We start from the raw sequence: 21,707 nt of genomic DNA, 5'->3' as shown, positions 1-21,707 counted from the left end.
GAAAAGTCATGGCTGAAACTTGGAGATGCAGATCTGGGGCCAGACATACCTTCTCCAGAGTAGAGAAAGATCTGAGGAAGTTGAAAACCCCTCAAAAAAGAATCCACCAAAACCTTGTCCCATAGATGGAAGCTTCAGGAGAAATACCAGAATTTGGGCCAAGGACCACAAAAAGACAGGGCAGTGCTCATACCAGACAGAGTAAGAAAGCAAATGGTTTGAGGAGCTCACTATATCCTGAAAGAAAATGAAGAAGAATATTAATTAAGAGAAGAATAAAGTATTGGGACCCAGGAGCTCCTTTGTAAATAGGGCCAAGAGGTCATTGACAGAACTACTTGATCTTGAGTGAAGACAGTTTAGAAGAACGTAATGGTGCAAAATGTCACATCTTATGTACCACATTTTAGGCACGAAGACTGATGAAGCATCTAGATGCTCTACAGCTAAGGCTGAAAAGACCTTCGTGATACTAGGTAAGTGCACTGATTTGGAGAACAAAGAGACACTGTGCTGGGAATGCTACCCACAAAGATTGCCCTATATTCTGTCAGCTTGGTTTTTAGTCTACATAACATTTTAACAGCTGTCAATGTATTACTGCAAATATATTTAAGAATATATATTTTATTGACAGGTTAAATGCCCCCATTAACGCAGTGGATGGTAGCAATAGGATGCATTTGTCAGAAAGATTACATGCACACTGTGCCAGGACATGTCACCTAACACCATTTTGTGAGCACTGTGAAACTTCACTGTAGCAGTGTGCGGGGACTGCAGAAAAACTGCTTTTGAACAGAATTTAATGGAGTCTGTAGATTCCACAGCAGGATCTGGGTTTTCTGATCCCAGATACTCTATGTATTTTTATGATTTAAAACACTGTAGAAATTTAGTATTAGCTGTCAAAAAATTTATTGCAGGAATAAATATCCTCTGTCATTTTAGGAATTATTTTTTTTTTAAGCCAACTATACTAATCACTATTGTCTAAACTGATAGCTACTGGCAATGGCAAAGCTCATCACCTGCAAGCTCCCTTGCCACTGTTCTTTTGGGAAAACTATCTTAAGACAAACAGATGTTTCTGCTGTTTTAAACCAACAGGAAATGGACTGACTTTCTCCCTTTTCCTTTCCTAGAAACAAATACTAGCAAAGAAAAAATCCTAGCACAGCTGTACTCAACACTTTCCTTACAACAATATGTCTGTGTGGGAGGCAGGCAATGAGTGGGAACAAACAGGCCAGGGGAAGTGAAATGTAGCATGCAGAAGATGAGCACAAAGAATTCATTTAAAAGTCTGTAAGTAGATTACTGCACCATAATGTTGATACACTAGCAGGGTAATAACAGAGTGATGTACAAGACTTCGTTTTAAGATGTGATCTGAATCCTATCTCAATTGGTAATGTACAAAACTGAAGGAATTATCAGCTGGCAATCTCAGTTCCTTCCAAGTGAAGAGACGTTCAAATCATCGGAAAGTTTTATTAGTATGAAGAGATTGCAGGTTTGGCGGCCAAGCTGCAGCCTTATCGCTAAGGAAATGTCTTTAGGCTAACCTTGAGAAATGAAATATGGTGAAATGCAGAGTTCTTGCTGCCTTTGTGTGGATAAACCAAACACTTCAATTTTCACTGCGTACAAACTGGCACCTTTTACACACACTAGATTTACATAAAGAAGGGAAAATGCCACTGCAGTTACTGCATTACAGCCTCAGTCATTATAGGGGAAGAAAACGTGAATAAAACAATGGGGCAAAACATTGTAGCAAACCTGGTTTTAATTGTTTTATGCGGGAATTACAACATTTTAAAATAATTAAAAGCTTTAGAACAGAAAAAGGCAACTTTTGAAAGACTGCTTCTGCTGTGAAATCCTTGCACTGAAACACAAATTCATGCTGCCATCTAATGGTCTAAATCAGCTGGTTCCAGCTGAACAATTAAATTGCTAACCTGAACAATCACTTGCACTACTCTTGGGATCTTTCCCTAAATTTTAACTCTCTGAAATTCCCATGTGTTGTTCAGACTGAAATTACAGTGTACTTAAGGAGATATTACCTAATCTATGCAAACTCTTAATTTCTATTTCCAAGAAGGTTTTAATATATCTTCCAAATGGGTTTTGTCCATTTGTCCAAAAGGCTGGGAGGAGGGCAACAAATTCAGAAAGGAGTTTTTGCAAAGTCAGCCAGTAACCATCTTTATCACCATACCTCTTAATCCATGAAATGTAAATTTTAAGGACAAAACCTTGCAACACTGACTGGAAATGCAGGTAAAGCACCTCCAACTCTTTCTGGCCTTTTTTTGGGGAGGGATGTTGTACCTGTAGCTGAAGTCTGAAGCCAATCACTGTAGCAAGGTAAAAATCACAGTGTCAGCCCACACTGCTCCTGACCAAGGGGTTTATTCTCCTGTGACTAACTCATCTGAAAACAACAGGCTTCAGAACTGAGGGTCCACTTCACCTGGGGAGTGAGGGCACTGGTGTCCACAGCCTAACAGCTTTTTGCAGCAAAATCGTACTTTGTTCAATCAAAAGCATTTCAGTACTGTATGTCTGCCTCTCCTTAGAACTGTTATTACCCAGATATGTCCCTAAAGAGCTTGTTCTTCTGATACATTTCTCTTCCTCTTCTCTCTGGGGAGAGATTTTTATCTTTTCCAGTCTTTCCACTGTGACAGTCAGACAACTCCCACTATAGCACTCATAAAATTATTACAAATCAACATTCTTGGGATTATTTCTCAGAGTAGGATTCAGCTGTAGATTCAGATGCCTAAATTTAGGTAGTTAGTTGTGTGTAGAAACTAAGTTGCTATTACAGTGAAGCTCTGTGAAGTATAGACATCCTAGTCTGCACAAACAGCATTCTAGACTAGTGACTGCTCTGACTAGACCTTCCACTGGTTATAATGGGAGACTGGGTTTCTAGTGCATAAGCAGAGACTATCTGAGAGGCATCTGAGCCTAGATCTGAATTGCACCAGCAGTGCAAAGAACAGCACCTAGCTGCCTAAACACAAGCACACAGTACCATTTGAGATGCAGAGTCGTGTACCTAAGACATCTGCATGACATGACATAAGACTGATCCATGAAAATCACAAGTTTCCTATGAATAGCTGGAGTCCTGGTGGATTATATGAAATGGTACGATGACAGAACCCCGTTTTTTGGGCTTCCTTCAATTGCCTAAACTTAGCTACGTGGGGCCATTTGAAATGCTCTAGGGTATCTTGCCTGGCCTTCAGCTGCCACTCTACTAAAGGTCTCCTCTAGGTCTCCTGCCAAATCCACTCGTCCCATGTGGATGTCTCCAAGACCCTACAATGTCTCAAGTGGCACTAGAGGCCCACATTTAGGCAATTTAGTGTCCTCACATCTGCCACAGCACATATGCTTGTGAAAAAAAAATCTGCTTTGTACACAGCTGTGCAGAAAATCCTCCTCTGTTGCAGAATGCCTCAACAGAAAGCCTCAAAAACTGGAATGCAGCAACAGATAATAGGCTAATCATGTGCCTAGAGTCATGAAAAGATCCCATGGAGATCTGAACCTTACCTTTTCCAGGCTGCTGGCTGATCTAATCAATACTAGATCAAAGTCTTTCATATCCAACAACCCTTTACATTATGCACGGGTCTGATTTGCGCCCCAAATGGATGAGGCTCTCCATGCAGAGAGAGGTGTCTTGCTAGAAGGTAAACAGGGTGCTCAGCCAGCACAGAAGGACTTCTAAAGGTCAGGAGAAGTTCAGACTTAATTTTTTTTCTGTAAATTGGATAACTGGGTTGTATAATTATGGGTGTACTTCTGGAGATAGTCTCAACAGATTTTACATTGTCTCCTGCAGGGCAACCCACTCACTTCAAAATTCGGCTTGTACAGCCATTCTTCTGCCTAGATTTTTGTTTTTCTTCCCATAGGACTACGTAACTTTCGTGAAACAAATGAAGTTGGGTGAGGATTTAGATTGCATTGCTAGACACTCATGTCAAGTAACACCAGCCTTGATCTGTTCCCTTTGATGCACTTATTTAATCTTTAACTCAGCATTCACAGAAGAAACAAACTTTTCATTTTATTCCATTCTTTCACCATACAATATTTTATTCATCTGATCTGACAATTTTAGTAATTTATTCAATAATCACACAGCCTGTTCTCTTTCTGATCATTAGATTGGAGACCATATTAATCCACTATGAAGCCAGCAATTGCAGATGTAGCTGGCCAAAGACTGGTCCTCCAAGTTCCTTTTACTACACCTCATTTTTAAAGTGCTGACTCAGTATTTAGGGCACTGCTCCACGGAGCTGATACACATAATTTCAGGAGTAACTAAGCCTAAGCAAACAGTCCTATGCAGCAACTCAGTACCCAGCAGGGGAGCTACCTACTCAGTAGGCAGAAACTACATGCCCATATTGGGTGACACTGTGCTCTGTGGCCCGGCAGCTTGGCTGGCTCCAGAAGAGGCAAGAATATGCTGCTTCTCTGTTTCTCTGAGTTTGTTCTTGCAAACACTACTGTAAAGAAGCATTCACTAACAGCAAAGAACTATGTGCTCAGAATGACAGGGCTGTGAAGAAAAAGAGGAGGAATGGTCTGTGCACTCTCTCCCATGCACTAAGGAGAGAGGTGATAGTCTTCTCCTTAGTCTGTAGTATACAATATATACGCAGGAAGAAGCAACCATAAACAAAATTAACATCAAGGTTCGGTGCAGCAGAAACTGTCAAAGTGCACAGAAGCTGTAGTTTATCCCAGGGACACTACCACTTTGTGTGACATGGTTGTAGAACTATCACACCACCCAAATTCCTCAAAACCAAGCAAGAAACTTCTTTAATTACTTTATTTCTATTATTTAGTTTTACATTGTTTTGTATTTTCTTCATTCCTATACTTCACAAGTTTTTTAATTTTGAAAGCTTTTTTTTGATAAAGGTTTTCAAGTTCTAGACTGTCATGAGACACATTTTAAGGCATTTTATATAATAAGCAAATCATAGAATCATCATAGAATCATATAATGGTTAGGGTTGGAAAGGACCTTAAAGATCATTGAGTTCCACCCCCAAATAACTTCTGAATTCTCCCAAAAAACAAGGGTTGAGTTTTGCGATCTCTTTGACACTACTTTCCATACCAAGCCATCAAAAGCTGCTATTCAGTTTCTAGTGGTTCTATTTCTGGGCTGAAAATAGTTAGTTTGGATAAGTGTGTAAGATATCATTTCTGTTTCGTCACTTACAGACATTCTATAATTGAAAATACTGCAGGACAACTGAACTTCAGGAATTACTCTCTTCAATTGTAATTGAAGAAAAAATAACTTCTAATAAAACAAGCAGCATTCAGTGGCGACAAGGCAAGCTGGAGGACCCTGTAGTCATAACCAGTATCTTATTTTATTGTTTAATTGCTCTAATTTGAACAGCCATGTTTTTAATTTATCTTTTTTTACATAGTTTTAGCCAACAGCATACTTATGTGAGGGAGTACAAGTTCTAGCACTGTCTACAGACAGGACGCACATGTTTCATCCTCAACTCTGCCAATATTTCTCAAAGATGCCCTGCCATTTCAAGGCCTGGCCTCTTCTGAGTAGCGTGCCAGTTCTACTGAATCATGCCAAATGGTGTGCTGACAAACGTGCAACCTAAAGCAGTTAGCAAACAGTCCCTGAAGGCATCAGCACTTCCTTCCTTGGTCAGTTTGGAAAGCTCTTAGATAAAAGAAGCCACACAAAAAGCAATATTCACCATTTTCAGCTTTTCGGTAACATATATTGTTTGAACTGAAAGGTCCTCGCATGCCTTTGTTGCAAAATTGCTCAAAACTCCAACTTGTGAGGCTTTAAAAAGGTAGTATTGTCCTGGGTTAAGCTGAGACGGAGTTAACTTTCTTCATAATAGCTAGCAAGAGGCTGTGTTTTGGATTTGTGCTCAGAAGAAAGCTGATAAAAGTGATGTTTACGCTGCTGCCAAGGTCTTTCAGCTTCTCTGCTGTTCACAGAGGCAGGAGAAGCTGGGAGGGAGCGCAGCCCCAGTTACCAGCCCAGGATTTGATCTTAGGTTCGGGATTGAGACCCAAAGTGGCCAGTAATCTATTCCATAACATACACATCATGCCCAGTATATAGGTAAGGACCCTTCAGAAGCTTGTCCCTTTTTGGTTCCTTATCTCTTTTGCTCCGGGTCATCTTGCTCCAGGTGGTCACTCTCCCAAGGCCTTCTCCCCTGCCCTGGTCAGCTCTCAGTCTGGGATGCTCAGGCTCTTATCTCCGTTCTGTGAGTGCGGTGAGAGTATCACTGTGTATCACTCATTTGTATATTTGTATATACTATTATTTTCAACATTATTGTAGTTATTAAATTGTTCTTATCTCAACCCATGATAATTCTCTCCCCCATCCTCGGGAGGGGGGAGGGTGAGCAAAAGGGTTGCATGGGGTCTGCTCCCAGCCAAGGGTAAACCCATCACAAGTATACAACTGGTAAATTTTGAGGACCAAAAAGTTGTCTAATGTGGCTGGATTCAGGGTTGACAGCTTTTTTAAAAAGCTCTGCCTTATCAGATGCCATCGAGCTTCCTAGTACCAAACTTGCATAGATTTCACTTGAATAAACAAAATCCAGAGAGGACTACCAAGCTGTCTCACCAGAGTTAGGTGAAAGAAGTTTAAAGTTCTTACCTATATTGTGAACTGAACTGCAGTATGCAGATACCCAACCTACCAGAGACCAAAGCTGATAACTCCACATGATTCAGCTCAGCACCACACAGACTTTATCAGCTCACGTCGAGATGCAGTGTAATGGCAACAGCCCAATGCTTTTAACAATCTAGCAAGTATTGCATTCACTGGCTTGAGTGAAGAGCCAGGTTAATACATCCACACCTCATCCACCTCCAAACTGGACTGTATTTTATCTACTTAACTACCCCTAAGAGGGGAGAAGACTTGCCCTGCACTTCCTAAGTTAGCACAGGAGGAGCCATACAAGGATAACATCTTACCCCAGTGTTACACACTGCCTTAAATGCCACACCCTGTGCCCAGCTAAGAGTTTTGCATTTGCAATTCTGTAGCCTGCCTTCCACTTGCAGCTCTAATCCTCACCTAAGCTGCCTGGACAGCATTTTCCAAAGTTTCTCTGGCTGTATTTTTCCCTTGCTGTTCTCCCCAGGCTGTTATTCTCAAGGCCCTTCACCTGCAGATACCAACACACTGACAGTGTTGTATCTATACTGTACTGTAGCCCTTCTCTCCTCTGCCCTTTTCCTACCCTTCGGCACTAGCTTTGGTACACATTATGGAACCCAGTAACGTGCACGCACAAAGCTCAATAAGCAGCATTCCACACCTGCCCTGGAGCAGCAATACCAGCATCATAAGCAGGAACAAACAACAGGGACCTTGAGCAGATCCTGATGAAAACCATAGAATTACTATGGTAAAATGCTACAGGGAACACTTGCTGCATGTTTCCAACACAGGAACAGTCCCAGAACATTACTATCCATTCTGTTTCCTCTTTACCCTGGTATCTGTGTGTGAGCCAGTGTATGCACAGGGGGCATGTGTTTATACAGACAGACAGGCATATCTAGTTATTTACTACTTAGTTTTAGTTATTTATTGATTTACTGGCCACAGTACTTTTAGCCATCCTGCACAGGAACTGCACTCAAATAAGCACAGCGAAGCAGGCAAAGGTTCTGGCCTTCTCTCCCACCCTGCCTGTTTCCTTTGTGATCAGAAAAATCAAATGCCCTTGGCTACCTAACGTGCCCAGAGGAATAAAGTTCATGTACCATTTTACCCTAACATAGGCACACAGCTCCCACGAAAGGAAGTTCCCAAAGAAGCAAAGCTAGAGACTGCACTAGATGCACTAATCATTTTCTGTGAAAAGAATTAAAATCTTAGAAGTTAGCAACTGCTAAGTGTTTCAGGGTTCTGCTTCCACAAATATGTTTCAGTAACGAAGTTCAGATTACAGAATTCCCCACTTTACGGTTTTTACTAGCTTGCATTTTTTCCAGACTAGTCTTTTTATCTGTTAGTCAAACTAATCTCATTATAAAAGCAATTCAAATAAATGTAGGATTTCTAAATATTTAAAAAATTCATTTCAGGCACCATCGTTAGCTTTTTAAACCATGACATATATAAGCGGAGACTCAGGCCAGGGCAGTGACTGGAAATATAACACAAGTAATACAATAATCAGGCACTGTTTTGTAGAGTAATGAAAAGAGTTTTCTTCCAGGTTATTTTTGTTTGTCTTTTACAGTTCTAGGTATTGTGGCTATTAAAAAAAAAAAAATCACAATGAAATGTTAAACCCTGAAGTTATCATGATTTAAAAATCTGGGGAAAAATAAAATAAGATTAGGTCAACTGAAATATTTTCCTTAGACGATTCTGAAATGCTGCCTTTTCATTTCGAACTCCTTAATTTTTAAGCACTGCTGTAAATTCCATTTCCAATAAGAGTAATTTTTAACCAAAACACTTCTTCAGAGTTCATAAACTCATTCTTCTTGATAATTATGAGATGCATAAAAATTAATAGGAAATCCATTAAGCAAACCTTTATAAGAAAGGCAACATTTTTCACTGATAAAACATGCTATTAGAAATTCCTGACCAGTTTTGTTTTGTTTTTTTCTTATTTTACAGATTACTCTTGGTACCACTTTTGGAGCTCCAAAAGACTCAATCTAATATAGTTCCTCAGAGAAAAAATAAGGAAAAATGGGAAAAAAAACAATCTCAGAGAAAGAAGTTCTTGGGATTGCAAATTAATACATACATTGCCTTAAGTTTCTTTCAGACTGTTGCATTAGATACAAATTACATTTAATTCAGGATAAGCTAGAACAGTTTTTCCATCTGTACTAAAATTGTACAAATACCAAAGATGAAGATGTTTCAAAAGTTTATAACATATTGAAGAATGAAATATTTGAATGGACACTTAAGAAAACTGTTCCACTCCCTTAAATTTTCAAAATTTTTAATCTTTAAGAATACAGTAGTTTAAAAACAAAATTATTAAAACCATCTTCTCAACAATTACTCCAACTTACTACAGTAATGGATTGATGGAAGGCTCTGAACATAGGTTTCTGAACTGTGAAATAAAGGATTTTTCCTAACCAAACACTGAGGATTAAGGAACTGAGATAGCTGACCAGGCAGAAACCTGAAAATTGTTCCAAGCCAATTTTCAAAATGCAGCCCTCCTAATTTTATATCAAATTTTAAGGAGACAGATTCTAATCACACGACACAACAGGAAAGAAAAGCAAAACCTATCTCTGAAGTTAATACTCTGCCTCCTCACTGCCATGGTTGTAGACTTTAACTCCACTATGCGCATTTAAAAAAACATAAACAGCTGTTTTACTTGTCTTTATTCCTTGCGACATGCTTAGGGCACCTGTCTTCTTTTAGAAGGAGATTATGCGTGTTTCTAAATAAGGCTGCAGAGACTCTCCTTAGTAAAAATCTTAGTTTTATTTTACTCTGAAATAACCTAGGAAGTTCATAAAGATTTAGAACACATTGATAAGCAAAGGATAAAAAACATCAAATAATCGACAAAGTACAAACCTCTGATTGTACATGCCCCGGAAATTATAATTTGCTCTATAATTGGGAATTGGTTTTGGATCTAGTGGCCTGTAGATGGCAGGCTCTCCTCTTTTCATCGCCAGACCATTCAGCTCCACTGTTGGCGTTATACTGCCTGCAAAAAAACCAAATACATCTAAGTAACTTAGACCACAAGTACTGCAAAACACACAGGCAGGACTCAGATGAGCAGCAAAGAGACCGATACATGATTTTTTTTCTCTTAAATTGAAAAAGAAGCAACTACAATGACATTTCAGCTTCTCTGAAAAATGGGAATATAGATGCCAACTTAATCACAAGCAATGAAAAGAATAAACATTTATCTCAGTGCATTCTCTACACCGTTTCAGTACATTAATCTTTACATATGAATGAGAAAGTCAGTGCTATAATCAAGCTGCTTATTCATCCTTCCAAAGTGCTTATGATACGACTCTTTCTGAAACTATAAAGATAGAAGAATAATACCTCTTCCCACTGAATACCATTAAACAAAACCACAAATAGAGCAAGGTGGCATTAAAACAAGCAAGCAGTAAGAGGCGCTACTGCAGTCATTTCGTAATCTTACAAATTAGAAAATAAAGATTTATTTGCAAGACTTGAAAACTTAAGACTAAAAGCTAATGATCTAACAGGAATGATCTAACAAACTGAAAATACAACTACTGGAAATCAATGTCACTACAGCCATCTACCGGTGACAGAATACAAAAACATAAAGCAGCCAACACTTGCCCACTTGCATGCTCTCCAAAGTGACACATAAAAAGCTACACTGCGACTTCATTTTTTTTTTTTTTTTAAATAAAATGTTCAGCTACAGCATTCCCTAATTGGGCTGCTGTAAGAAAATGCTAAATGAGCTAAATGTACATTCCAATAAAAAGGAGTTAATATTTTGTCAAAATATTCTCGTAAAAGGTTCAAATGAATCTAGCCTTAAAACAGCTATGACAAATTTGCCAGTCTGCCACTGAGGCTTTATATGCCAACTGATTCATGCAATACTTAATGCAAAAACTTCATCAACAACAATTTTTATATTTTCCAGAGCAAAGAATTACTATGAATTCACCCATATAATAAAAATACAAAATGTCATTTTGATGAGAAGATACCTGTGCATACACAATACACCTTTCTTAGAGTAAAATTACAGTGTTAAGTGAGAAATTTTTTAATGAATTCTCTTAAAGCCTATTTCTTTTGTTATCAGCTTTTCCCTTTAAGGATACACTCAAAGCCAAAAAAAATATAGAAGCTGCAATGTCAAAAATCAAACCCAGGATCCTTTTTTATAGAGGTCTGAGCCTCCTGTTTTCTAAACAGCCAAAGTCACAGTGACTGCAAAGGACACAGCAAAACCTGTGTCCTTGGTCTGGAAAAGCAATGTATTGATCTCCAAAGGAGCAAGAGAATACTGTCGTTATCACTCTCAAACTATCCTTAACAGCTAACTCTCTGGATAGTACTCACAAGCTCTAAAGGAAACTTACTCCTGCTTTTTTTCCAACATAAAGATGATAAACTTCAAAACTACTCCATTTTAAGAAAGGGTCTGAAGAGGACTTTTTTTTAAAGAGGGGATGAGAGGGCAGAGGGAAGTAAAAAGGGAAGAAGGGAAAGGGGAAAAAGGAGGGGGAAAAAGGAGTGTAAAAAAAGAAAAGGAAAAGATGACTTTTTTTCTCACTGTTTGCTTTCTTTTATATTAGTTTGAAATAAAGTTAGGAATTTTTTTTTTATTTATTTTCTCAAACAAGACAGAACAGATCACTGAGCATGTGGCTGAGATGTGTATCTGAAAATGTGTTGCATGCATAGAAGACAACTCACAGGTAACACCTTGAAATAAAGGATGCAAGACACCAATATACATTATTTCTATTGATTCAAACAACAGTTTCTAAAGCCATCTAAAAGCTTTTCAAAAACACAGGTTGCTATGAAGAAAACTCACAATCCAGGAAATTACCTGTCAGAGTTCTCATGCCAAACCCTGAGCTTTTATTTACATCACAGATGCAAATTCACAGGATTGGGCTAGATAACGTTTCCAGTTTCATTGTAAAAATTAGCCAAAATAACTCTTTGGGAAAAATATTTTACTATCGTAATAATAGTCAGTTCAATCTGGTTTTGTCCTGTCTGCTGTTGATCACATACCATCACTGTGTATACACCCAGGCCTTATCTAAATAATATATGCACTTACAGTTCAACCATTTTTGGCATGCACATTAAAAATTCTCCGGTGCAAACTCACTAGAGGTTCTTCATTACACTATCATACCTATAAGACAACTATGTTGATTATCGCCCTCCAACTTGTGTCTTGTTAAATCTATTTATTAGTGGTATAATATTCCAACACTTCAACAAGAGTTAACACATAGAGGAAAATGTCATACCTGGATTATTGTTAACATTATTTTTGGGTGGTCTAGGGGTTGGTTTGGGAAGGGTAGTTTCATTCAATGCTTTACTAGCAGCAGCATGTTGGGCCTTTTTAATACTGCTTCCTTCAGCTTCCCAGGTCTGTTCTCCAAGAGTCAGCTGCACTGTGAACATCTTCAAAGACAAAGAACAGGTAAACACTGGCGAGATTATCACTGTGGATTAGACCAATCTGTGTAAAAACTTCCAGGGCTGAAGAGAAACTGTGTTCTCTTTTCACTATATTCAACTCCCAAATACCACACATCTGATTCTTACAGAGATCAGTGGTCTGTACCAGCAGACAGTATTTGGCCTTTTAAATGACAAAGTAAAATAATATAATGTTAATGACAACTATCAAAGAACAGAATACTATTTAAACCAAGCAATAATAAGTGCAAATTGGTACTCTGCTCTTGGAAAACTATATAAAGGTCAGTTAAGACCACATTTCTTCACACATTTTAACATATTTAGTCACTTTTACCTGTAGAAAACTGGCAAAGAATGCTACTGATAAAAGGCATATGTTTCAAAATCTGCAATAAAAGATTATTTCAAGCAGTATCTACGCTGTGCAAGTCATGAAGATAAAACTCAATGCATATTTAACATCTTAGACTCTATCTTCTGTATCATATGTACATGTTCTGTTTAAATTTGAGCATCTAAGAACTAGAGGAGAAAGGATTAAAACCGAATGGGTTTTTTCCATATCAGTTTTATACATATAAGGCAGGATTTAATAGCCAGATACATACAGTAAACTAAGATATATCTACCTCAGAAAATAGACTAACTGACTTGAGGCAACATAAAGAAATCTACATATTAGTGTGAGCGGTATAAAAACTAAAATTTTCATTTGGATACTTATTTGCTCTATAATTTTTAAAATTATTTAAACATGCTAGACCAAGGCCCAGATGTCTAGAGATAGGTATGATGGACAACCTTTACATCTGCCTTTACATATATTTTAATTTACTATGTAATTGCAAACAAGCATTTGAACACAACTATGTATGTGCCGCCCAACTGAGCCCTATACACATGCACACGATGCATGTGAACTGAATCCTCTACACACTTGTGTCTTAATTACAGGCTGGAGTTTTGGCCTACTGTAATTTTCAGAAGCACAGTGCGAGTCCCCAGATCACAGTTCCTATCGCCATGTCATTTTTTCCACAGCAGTCATGACAACTTCCTCACATACAAGTGGAAGAGAGAAATCTCTTAATTTTGCATTCTGTCAAACCCTACCCCCACCTGAAAGCTAAGCTGGGTATTAGAGCTAACTACCTATAATTACATAAATTATCTATAAACATACATCCTTATTACTAGAATAACTGAAATCTGATTTCCAGATCTGGAGATTATACATTTTATATTTTACAAGAAAGTATCAGTGTAGTATTTTTATAGGAGGAGCATAATCTTAAATTTCAATAAAAATAGGATGCATAAAGGCTACTTATCTACCTACAACCCTCCTCATAGTGCTTAGAGCAATAAACAGGAATTCAACATAATAAAGGGCTGGTCAGTAAATTTCTATAGCCAGAGCTCTAACCTTCTCACTTAGCCCATATGACAAAAAACACCCACAAAAAACCACACACAGTAGTAGGTGGGAATTTAATTAAAGGAATAAAATTGCCTACAACCAAAATCTGAAGCAGCCAATGAAGTACTGAAGTTCTGCCAGACCCAAGCTGGCAGTTCTGCTACAGATTGAGAGGCACTGCTCACCAATTTTCTGAGGAAGTTCGTATTTCTTACATCCAACCTAATTTACCTGATGGCTAGAGAGTGAAATGCAAAGGCCACCGTGCTTTCTGCTTGTCTTCACTCCGCTGTGTTCATAAAGGCAGCCTCCCTTGGCTCTGGCAATTCTTTCCTCCTCACTTTTTCTGCATATAGGACTTTCCTCCTTCCTGGTCTTTTGAAGTGCTATGTCCTTTTTCCCCTTCCCTCTTCTCTGTACCACCACTCACTTTTTTTTTGGCCATTGTTTCTTTCAAATTTGTCTCCTGAGATGCCATTGATACAGAAGCACAGGAGAAATTATGAATCTGACTAATGTACTCAAAGTGTTGTTTATGCCAACAAAGACCTCCTGATTTTTCTTATGGTGAAGAGTCCACCTGGAGGGCAGACTCCTAGAACCCTAACCGCACTGTCAGGAACTGACAGTTCTCTCACAGCTCCACTGTTTCTAGCTTCCCATTTCACCCCAATTGTCAAAATTTACTTTCCAGAGACACCTAGAAAAAAGGACATAAAAATTTACTAGCACTTGTGGTTACAACACAGACAGCTGTCTTGTAGAGACATGTCTTGTAGAGCATGTCTCTGAAAATCATGAAAACCACTAGTGGACAGGAACAGAGTATGTATAGGAGGAAAGCAACGTGAGACGCTCCTTAAACAGCAGCAGCAGCATTGCATCCTTCAGGTGATGCTTTCTAGGACAAACTCCGGTCTGTTTCACATATTCTATCAGTTATATCATCATATTACTAGCAAGACATTATACTAAACTGCTAACACAGTCATAATAATTTCAATGTCTCTGCTTTTCACAGGTCAAAGGTACAGAAGTCTGCCTAATCTTATTAATAGCACCCTTGTTCTTCATTCCCTTCACTCCTTTGCTGTTCTCATTTGCTGCACAGGTCAAAATTAGACTGAATATTCTTCTGAGTAACAACTAGTCTACAGAGCACATATCTTTTTTTTTGACCACTATGAGTGTAATTAAAAATAACAAGAGGTAAATTGAAAAACTGAAAAATTAAGAAATCCGTTGGAAATCTGGCTTTCAAAAGTGCAGCTAATGCAGGTGCAAGTCATTTCAATTATATTAGTTCCTTTAAAAATAATACCAAATATATGTGAGCTACTTTTTATCCTGATAAAATTTAAAGTATAGTATGAATGTAACGTAACTTAAATCTCTTTACTGTGGAGGAATATGAACAGCCAAAACCACACCTTCTGGTACAACCAAAGCACTTCTCATTTCACAATAATGGACAAAAGGTAACAAAACAAATCTACAACACAACAGTGAGAAGTTACAGAAAGCACAACAGATTTAATATGCTGCAACCTCAAGCCCACCAACCAGTGTATCCTGTGGTGCCAAACAATTACAGGAAGAAGAACAATTTCCATTTGCAATGAGGGATCCTAAAGGCTTGCTGATTCTCAGCAGCCTTGCACCTGCTGACATAATTTCCACCAGCATAAAGGATGCATGAACACCAGTCAAACCATAAGGACAGTGGTTTGCATCAACTCTACACTAGCTGACAACATAATGTGCCACTGAGAAACACAGCGAGGGCAATGGCAGGCAGACAGCCCACGACAAGCTGAAACTGTTACTACTCTGCAGTGTGATCCCACTCATGTCTCACACAGTTTTTCCACTCTAAGAAATCTGAGTACAAAGCAGCTTTAATCACGCCATTTTCTCTCTCAGAGTTTTACAGGGTTTTTTCTCCTCTCCCAGATTGCTCCTAACTAGGGAGGAAATTCAAAATTACGCCTGAAAATTGCTGTCATGAGAATATCCCTCTGTGTTCCCTATCATCTGAAAACATCCTAATTTGTACTTATGAAATTAAGTTGGATATCCAAATTGATGTGAGAACTGACCAGACGTAAGTGTCAGTTCACTAGAAACTTTAATGCTGTAATCGTATTAGGAGTCTTAATATCACCGTAAATCTTAAAGTTGCATAGAATTTAAAAGAGAGAACAATAATAAAGTTTGTGCCCTATAACGCAAGATCCAAAGACGGTATCGATGCAACCAACTTTATGCACACAGAATCGTGCAGAAACCCCTTACACTAGAAACATGGTTGTGTTTGACAAGCACATTCATCCAGACCATGACATTATCTGTTCAGCATTTAAGGTATGGCTCATCACCTGGAACTGTGACCTTACCTTGGCATGAGCAGGCCCTCTTTCATTCAGAAGCTTATACTGCGGTTGAATTCTATTGAAACGGGCTAACTCATTTACCAGACACATTGGAGTTTTCTCTTTGGGGTTTGCCATGTTATCTTGGAGAGGAGCTGTAAACAAAGAGCATGTAAAGTTTTCGTGGAGAAATGTATTCTTCACAACTTCGCAAAGCTTTGCAAAAGCAGCAGCATGTTTAGAAAAGAAAATACTATGGCTAAAAAGTTTTTTCATATATGCTAAATATGTTTAAATACCATTTATGTATGAATCATATGAGAACATGCATTTCACAATAACTATTTTGATTACATGCAATTTAAAAACATACCATTATTTCTTTCCAAAATGTGTCTATAAAAGATGACACTGTAGGAGGACATATACATATGCTACTTTTTCTACATCACCAAAATTTACTGTCAGGAGTATACTGGTTCCAGGAAGGGAGTACACTTTCTGAATAGTTTCTCGACACTTTGAAGCAGAAGTAGATAGCACAAGGATTGCAAGATAAATATAGCAGACGAAACCCTGTGCTCCCCACTTGCTTCTGCCTGCTTCTTCCCAGTGTTTCAGACTTTTCTCACAATAATGGAGTAACTCTCAGAGCAATCCCAAAGAACACCTTTCCTCCCTCTTTAAGGATTTTGTTCCGCTTTTCTTATACTACTTACTTTATGTATGCTGCCTTACTATTTTTTAGCCTTCTGCTATTTTTTTTCAACTTTTTTTTTGGTGTTTATTCCTAACACACATTGTCATTTCTTGCTTAATTTTTTAAGATAAATTTTCTGTATTTTATACCCAGTTCAGGATAGGAACTACAGCCTTTATTAGTCTACAAAGGAAACACCGAATACTGCCAAGCGCTCTGAAGACATTCTGTTCTAGGGAAGAGAAATACACTTGGAGGCCTTCCTGAACCACTAAAACTTCTCTATAAAAGATACACTCAGAATCTGACAAAACAGACATGTTCCTTTCCGAGCTTTTATATTATTGACCAACACTTAACTGGAAGCCTGAGCTTAGTTAAAGAAACTTAACTTAGAAAACAGTCTGTTTAGCCAAAATATTTTTCTATGGAACTTTTTATTTTAATCCTCTTTAAGACCTTATTTTTTTTTTCCTAAAATTAACAAGTCATCGAAAAGATTCATTTGAACACTAAAGAAAATATACCCAGACCAACTTACCTGGTGAGTTGCTAGAAGGCGCAGGATCCACAAGGCCGGTGGTAGGATTGCTGCAGCTGGCAGCTGATTCCGAAATGGATCCGTTCATTGAGGATGGCAGACCCAATGTATTTGTAGTTGTAACTGGTAGGGGTAGCACCATAGGGGACATGGTAGGTCCGGACAGGTTTGCTGTAGTCTGCATCTTAACTTGTGCCATTACCTATCACTGCAATAAACAAATTATTATGAGCAGGGCACTTTGCATTTTGTATGTCAAATAATGGTAGTGATATTACTGACATTTCTTTTTTTCTCCTGGATCTGCAATACGAAACTATCCCCAAAAGTCATGCCTCTGCAAAATTACTTCCAAACTGATGCACAGAGAAACACAGCTCACAGCCAAAGAACATCACCAGAGCAGAGCCTATACAGCCTGACTCCAGGTTCTGTTGCTCAACTATGGGGTGACCTCGCCTAAAATACAGAACAAAGAATGATAATTTTAGAATAAAATTCCATATAATTATTCTGCAGATGAGATCAGCACCTGCCAATTTCTTCAAGAAAGGATGTATTTGCAATAAACTGCCATAGCAATGTTTTGCTATACTTCTTCCAGTAAACTGCACACAAAATACCAAATAAGGTCACAAAAGAAAATCTTTTTTTTTTTCCTGCCTGTTACCAAACTAGAAAATAGAAAAAATAAGAGAAAACAAAAAACACAAAAGAAGTTCTGAAAAATCACTGCTTATCCAGCCAACAGGTGGAGTACTTCAATCCTTGTATAAATTACTAGCACAGGTACCAGGATTTTGTAAACTAGCCTTTAATCCAGTGCCTAAAGCATTTACCTGGAATACGCCAGGTACTAATTATCTCTCTCCATCTGCCCAAATGAGTTTCTTTATTACCAATACCTGTACTCTGGTTAAGTCTACACTCATAAACAAACTAGGGCCAGGGCACAGCTCTTTCATGCTATTCACTGAGAGTATGCTCCTCAGCAAAAATTTGGCTACAGACAAAAAACTCTTCCAAAAACCACACAGGAGCAGTTCAGAGGCCAGCAGGCACCCCAGGCAATCCACCCAAATAAGCAAGCAGGCAGTCATTCTCAGTCCTTCTGGGTAAAGTCTTGGGCTTTGCCTTTTGGCATCAGAAGCAAACAGGATGATGTAATGTGTTCAGTAGCAGGGACATAGACTGTATTTTTTTTTTAGGGTTCATACACATGATATGATCTGTACAGAGTGAATAGAGACAAATCCCGTAACAGCCAACAAGCAGCCTGGGGACCTGGGACCTCTCCCAGCAGCAACACCTGGTCCCCCTGGCTAAGGCAGAGGAGGACAGAAGGTGAGTTCTCCTCTACCACCCTTTCCCCTAAGCCCTTTGCTACTTCTGCTGGGGTAATTCTCTCTTCCTAAGCAAAAATCCCATCCAACACCTGAAAAACTTTCTAACTAAGGTCTTACTGAAACAAGTACAACTACATAAAAACTCTTTGATTACATCAGTACTTTTGCCGCCATCCCCACCAATCCATTAAAAAATATCCAAGTATCTCTACTCAGAGGGACAGTATTGTTGGATTAAGATCCAAATCACTTGATATACCATAGAGTGCAGCTACTTCAGCACAGCTGTACTAGTATAATGAAAATAATAAATCCTATTACTGTGACTCTGTGCTTTGGAGAAGAGATTCAAACTGGAATGCCATTTTTATTACCAAGGGAAGACAGATGACTGATTTAAATCTCTGGAAAGGCAAAAGTGGAAAAAAAAAAAATAAAAAAAAGGAAGCTGAGATGTAATCACTTGCCCTTTTCATAAATATCGTAAGTAAAATGCTAACAGTGACAGATTTTAAAGATACATATGCAGTTAGCTGAGATATATTCAAATGCTTCATGTATTCAAAAATACTAAATTCAGACTGTAAAAATTCTACTGTCACTTAACAGCAAATATCATACAATACAGCAGTATTGTTAGAAGGGTCTAACATAAAGATTGAGAACATGTATAGCTGTAGAATTATTTTGTATACTACATGTTTAATTCTGATTTTAAATATATTAGTACAGATCAGAAAGAATTCAAAAAGTTTCTTAATTATAAACATCAAAGTCAATGATGGCAGAATCAGACCATATTTATTATACATCTTTGAAATTAAGCCAACATAAAACGATATATCATCACAATAATTAAAGTTTGTGAAACTCCTTAGAGTATTTACAGCATTTTAGCTTATAGCCATGAGTAAGAGAAAGCCACCAGTCATACAGTACTGCAGGAGATACTACTGAACACCTATTCTCGGGCCCTGAGTTGTGGATTATCCTTTCAGCTTTCAGTACTTTGAAAGATTATTCTTCTTTTCAAGAAAGGAGAACTTACTAATAACCAAATAAAATCATGTGATTTATGAAGTGTATTTATAGCTCCTATATTATTGGTGGGATATATTGTAGGATTGATCCTTTTCTATTAAGGATAAAAAATCAGTTTGATAATAGTATCAAGGAACTGTAAAGATTAACAAGATAAAGTCTAGGAGAAAAAAAGGCATTCTTCATCCTACAATAAATTATGTAAGAAATTAAACTGTGAAATCAGAATGCAATCATAACTTGTATGTTACAGTTTGCTTCTTTTATTAGTTTTCTTATATATCTAAAGCTGAAGAACTCCTACAAGAAATTATATCTTGTAAATTAATCTGCATAAACAAAGATGCCCAAGAGGTAAACCTAATTGTAGGGACTAAGTCTTCAGTACATCAGATGTGAAGATAATAAATTTGTAATCAGTTCTAAAAAGCCACTAATAGAGAGACAACAGAGAGAATATAGTTGATAGGGTGCTGTCATGTCATTTTCACATTACCAAGCAAATAATCTCTGATGCCACCACAAAAAGGGGAGAAAACTTACATGCTCCAGCTTTTCTTTACATATTTTACATATACACCAGTGCTATACTATTTTGTCAACAGTAAAGCAAAAACATTTTGAGGCTTTCCAGCCACAAGCACAAACCAGTTTCCTACTACACAACAAAATTTAGGGCTTGAGGGAGACAGATTTCACTAAGCTGGTCAGAAGTTAAATGCAGTTATATAATCGAAATATTTGTACATCTTTTATGTAGATATTTCTGAAAAATCTGTCAGACACAAAAAGGACAATTTCTTAGGATATTATGGAGATGATTAGCAAGGCCACACACCTGATTTCAGGTGGCTAACCCACTACACCCCAGTGTCTCCAGAGGAGCCCCCTCGATGCGAGGCAGTGGTTCCAGGCGCCGGCATCTCTGTGAGAAAGCTGAACTGCGCAGCTGTGACTGCCAGCTTTGTGTCTTTACTGAACCGCCAGCTGCCATGCCGAGACATCACAGCAATGATATATCTTTCACTCTTAATCACACACGTCTACCCAGTCAAAGTCCGTGAGTCGCAGTGCTGCCATTTTTGTAAAGGTACATGCCAGAGCTTACAGTGCTGCAATGTTTTTTCCTCTCTTACTCCAACCTGCACTGCTGTATTACAAATGCTATAGCAGGCATTTAAAGGGATCTAAATATACCATAATTGCATTTTACTTCATTTATGCTTTTGAAAGCACTTTGTACGTAGGCAATTACACAGGTTTCATTAAGCAGTCGGTATAAACTTTCTTGTTAAACTATGTATAAGCTGTGGATTTTCCTCTCACACTAAAAATAACCAAAACAAAACAAAGTTATCAAAACAATAAAACAAAACTGCCTCTCATTTTAAAGTTTAAATATTGCTGTCAAATAGTCAATTCATTTTTCTCACAAGTCAGGAAACATGACATTAGTTATATTTACAGAGTTTTTTTTTACAACTGTGAATACACTTGTGTCATGCTAAAAAGCACCAAACAACATAAAGAATTACTTTCATTTTTTCTGATTAATATAATTTATTTTACTTTTCTGGAACGTGAATCACATTAAATCCTTAGATCTTATGACATAAGATATGAATTAAATGCTCAGGTGAAATGATTCTTAGAATATGTCACACTAATTGAATAAGTAAAGACCAATAAAGTAGACAGGACAGCACAGAAGGTGGAAAACACGAACAATGAGTGTTCAAGTTAAACACACTTTCACAATGTGGAAAAACTGAAAAAGCAATGCTTGCCCTGAAACACAAGTTGTTGTATGAAAAACCAACAGTCGGAGAAACTAGTGACCTGAACAGCTGAAACAGAAAACTGGACTTCATCTGTGCAGAAAGTGAAGATGTATGTATGCAGTAGGGTGCTACCACACGTTCACATTGCTCCGTCTTACAACCCAATGTACAAAAACTAATCTGTGTACAACAAGTATGCAACACATGGCACATACTGTGTATTTGTGAAGTGCTTTAC

The 21,707-nt window shown here is 37.9% G+C and overlaps 1 protein-coding gene across 3 annotated transcripts in view; it reads right to left on the bottom strand.

Annotated features, from left to right (window-relative positions):
• The window catches only part of STAU2 (staufen double-stranded RNA binding protein 2), a 147,361-nt gene extending 129,848 nt beyond the window's left edge, over positions 1–17,513 (bottom strand). For 2 of the 3 annotated variants that reach the window (XM_010081093.1, XM_010081096.1), the window contains exons 1-4: positions 17,302–17,513; positions 16,085–16,215; positions 12,088–12,247; positions 9,653–9,788 (exon numbers count right to left, since the gene is read on the bottom strand). In XM_010081093.1, the coding sequence (XP_010079395.1) occupies positions 9,653–9,788; positions 12,088–12,247; positions 16,085–16,215; positions 17,302–17,500 (626 nt within the window). In that variant the 5' untranslated portion in view covers positions 17,501–17,513. Of the gene's footprint in view, positions 1–9,652; positions 9,789–12,087; positions 12,248–16,084; positions 16,231–17,301 lie in introns of all 3 variants that reach the window. The other variant, XM_010081094.1, reaches the window with a different exon arrangement.
• Positions 17,514–21,707: the final 4,194 nt, after the last annotated feature.

This window comes from Pterocles gutturalis, unplaced genomic scaffold (assembly GCF_000699245.1).
Source record: "Pterocles gutturalis isolate BGI_N339 unplaced genomic scaffold, ASM69924v1 scaffold6819, whole genome shotgun sequence".
NCBI classification, from domain to species: domain Eukaryota; kingdom Metazoa; phylum Chordata; class Aves; order Pterocliformes; family Pteroclidae; genus Pterocles; species Pterocles gutturalis.
The sequence above is the reverse complement of the archived record's forward strand: the minus strand, read 5'-3'. Positions and strand labels throughout refer to the sequence as shown.